This window comes from Bison bison, unplaced genomic scaffold, assembly GCF_000754665.1.
Source record: "Bison bison bison isolate TAMUID 2011002044 unplaced genomic scaffold, Bison_UMD1.0 scf7180017863725, whole genome shotgun sequence".
NCBI classification, from domain to species: Eukaryota; Metazoa; Chordata; class Mammalia; order Artiodactyla; family Bovidae; genus Bison; species Bison bison.
In genome coordinates this window covers 7,774-11,374 of record NW_011494297.1, presented here as the reverse complement: position 1 = coordinate 11,374, position 3,601 = coordinate 7,774, and the positions used below count along the sequence as shown (strand labels likewise).

At 30.6% G+C, this 3,601-nt stretch overlaps 1 protein-coding gene across 1 annotated transcript; it reads left to right on the top strand.

Annotated features, from left to right (window-relative positions):
* Positions 1–717: 717 nt before the first annotated feature.
* Positions 718–1,521, top strand: LOC104983984 (olfactory receptor 2T27-like). Its single transcript, XM_010833554.1, has one exon. It carries the CDS (start codon positions 718–720, stop codon positions 1,519–1,521), a length of 804 nt encoding a protein of 267 aa, XP_010831856.1.
* The last annotated feature ends 2,080 nt before the right edge of the window (positions 1,522–3,601 follow it).

Genomic DNA, 3,601 nt, shown 5'->3' with positions numbered 1-3,601 from the left:
TATCTGTATATGTTAGTTGACTCTTTGAGAGTCAAATTCATATTTTGAAATCAAAGAAAGTTATCCTTTGAAAGCTGTTATAATGATCAAAACATGACATATGTAAAATACTCAACACATTTTGTGTAGGTGTGTAGATTACTTATTCACTTAGGATTGAAATCTTTATTTTATCTTTAGTACTTAGAAATCAGAACTATCCAAGACCATGGAATGACTTTAAATATGTGCTGAATTTTTTATAGATAAATAGGCAGATCTATACAGATACATACTTTTTATTCTTTTAATTAAATTGTACTTAAAATTTTCAAAAAGTTTACATTTTTCTTAAAATACTGCAAGTGTAGAGTACTTCTTCAGACGTACTTGTAAAACTGTCTTAAGAAATTTTGCACTAAACTTGTGATAGTGACAACATTCTGTGGTAAAGACATAGAATTAAATGTAGTCAAAACTTTATACATAAAATATATCATTGATATTTCTAAGAAAGAAAATGAAAGTGATACATTGTAAAATAAATGTGGACCTAAAGATATTTGTAAACTCTACCCAAGGAAATGAATTGGGATGGACAGAATGGAGATATGGAACAACAGGACCACTGGAACTGACTTTGTTCTCCTCGGGCTATTTCACTGCATCCTAATCCCCAAGCTACTTTTTACTTTCATCTTTCTAGTTTTTCTTGTGGCCCTTATTGTCAATATTATGATGGTGATACTCATTTGGTTGAACTCTCATCTCCATACTCCTATGTACTTTCTTCTCAGTCAACTTTCCTTGATGGACCTCTTGTATATCTCTACTTTTGTTCCCAAGATAGCCATTGACTTTTTGTCTGGACGAAACAACATTTCTTATACTAACTGTGGAATCCAGCTCTTCCTCTTCATGACTCTGGTGGGAGCAGAGTGCCTTCTTCTGGCAGTCATGGCTTACGATCGCTATGTGGCTATATGCCATCCCCTTCACTACTCAATTCTCATGCGCCCTACAGTTTGCATTTTCATGGTGGCTGGCACTTGGCTGGGTGCACTTATCAATGCCTTCGTCCATGTTGTCTATGTTCTGAATCTTCCTTTTTGTGGCTCCAGAGAAATCCATCATTTCTTTTGTGAGATCCCAGCTCTCCTGAAACTTGTTTGTGCTGACACTTCTCTTTATGAAAATGGTCTTTTTATCAGTGGTGTTATATTTCTCCTCTTTCCAATATCTGCCATCATGGCCTCATATGGGCAGATTTTCTCCACTGTTTTAAGATTAGAATTAAACATGGGGATGAGGAAGGCTTTGTCAACTTGTTCTTCCCATATGATTGTGGTGATTCTCTTCTATGGAACTGCCATCATCAAATATTTTCTCCCCAAAGCCTATCACACTGCTGAGCAGGACAAAGTGGTCTCTGTCTTCTATACCATCCTCACTCCCATGCTCAATCCCCTCATCTACAGCCTGAGAAACAAAGAGATGTCTGGAGCCCTCAGGAAAGTATTGAGAAGAAAAATAATCAAGTAAGTTGATATCTATTGAGAATAGGAGAAGAAAGAATTGACCTTAGTTACAGAAGGATTTTACAGTAACAGAGATGAGAAATATATAATCAACAAATGGCACTTTTCTGTAGACATCTCATGGCCAAACCACTTCAACCTTATCTTTAGTGGACTGCTAATGAAACATAGTGTGCCTTCCTTCTATGTTTCATAAGATCCTCACCAATTTATTAACAAAAATGCAATGTCAGCAATTTGCCAATCAGCAATCAATATAAAAAATAACTTTTTAAAAAAAAATTAGACAAGAGAAAAAAATGTGAATACTAAGTAATATTGATTCTCTACCACATTTTAAAGTAATTTTCCCTAAACCATTGAGTTGTAACAATATTTAAGTCAATATTTATAATACATTGGTCAGAACTTTCTTTTTTCAATTCTTACTATAATATATTTAATTTTGAGCATATGTTTCAAGTGTGGCTCACAAACACAAGATTTTCTTCTTATTCTCACCATTTTATACAGGAACTGGTGTGTTTTTGTTTTACTAATTGCTATAACCACAATAGTTTAGCTTTGGTGTTATTAAACTAATTACCTATAGTAATTTGTCTTAACTAATGATACCAGTATACTTAACTATTTTTTAAATTTGTCATAGCATTTCTTTTCAATTTATAGATTTATTTCCATTAAGGGTTCCACTTTGTGTAAAATATTTTTTTCTTGATAAATTTTCACAGGTGAAAATAATGAATCCAAGGGAATAATTATTTTTTAATGTTTCTGTTCTTATCAAATTGATGCGTTATGTACATTTATAACATAAAAAATAAATGCATGTATGTATATGTATACTTTATACAATCCAAATCATAAATTTAGTATATATGATTTTATACTTTTCATTTTATTGAGTTAGTAAATGATAGAGACCTTATTATAATTGAAAGATATATTTATTCATTTAGTTTTACTTGATTTGGAAAATTTCCTTGTGTGTGTGTTATGTAAACATTTTTATTTTGGACTTTTTCATACTATACTTACCCATTTATTATTTCTAATCTTTAAATATTTTTACATATTTGACTTATTTACATATTTGAATATATGACCTTTAACAATTTATTAAAAAATAGCCCATCCATTACTTCTCTTAAGTTCTATGCTGTGTCCATAAATTATATATTTGAATTTATAAAGCTTTCATTGAGTAATTTTATTATTAAGAAATATTATTACTCCACATAATTTATTTTGTACTTTCATTTATCTTTTCACTGGTTATTGCCTTTTAAATGTAAATTGGAAATACACCAGCTAGATGAAAAATATTTAACCCTTGTGTCTATGTAAGACCTGCAGCTGTATAGTCCTGCAGTCCTAAAAAGCCACACACTAAAAAAGAGAACTAGACAACTATGTCATACCATACATAAAAATCAACCAAAAATGGATTAAAGACTTGAATATGACCTAATTTTTAATTTCTTTAACCAAATATATGTTGAAAAAAATAGTATATCTATTCTGTCTAGTTTTTTTTACTTAACATTTTGCTTGTCAGATTGTTCCCAAAGTTTTAATTTTAATTTATTTTGACCTTTATAAACTTCTATAGCATCAATATGCATAAATTATTTAACATTCAAATGTATTAGACATTGGGGCATTTTCTGTTATTCACTGTTATAAACAACTACATTATCAATACTTGTATACATATATCAGTAAAAATAAACACAGTTTAAAAATGTCTGTGAGTATATTTGCTAGGGAGAAGGTATGCACATTTTAAAATTAATAATGTGCATTAAATTACTAGGGTCACCATAAAAAATCAAAACAAACTTTGATGGATTAAAACATTAGAAATTTACTTTCTCACAACTCTGTAGTCCAAACATTCTATTTCAAGTTTTTGACTGGTCTAGGCTACCTGTGAATGCTCAAGTGTCAATCTTTTTTAGACTCCTTCGCTTCTGATTGTTTCTCACATTCCTTGGCTTGTGTAGCGTAACTCTGATCTGTCTTTTTCTTCACTTGGTCTTCTTTCCTTTGTATATTTTAATGTGCTCTTTTCTCTTATAAAA

Excerpts from the sequence above, each read along its gene's own strand:
- LOC104983984 (XM_010833554.1), top strand. The coding sequence starts at position 718 with ATGGTGATACTCATTTGGTTGAACTCTCATCTCCATACTCCTATGTAC.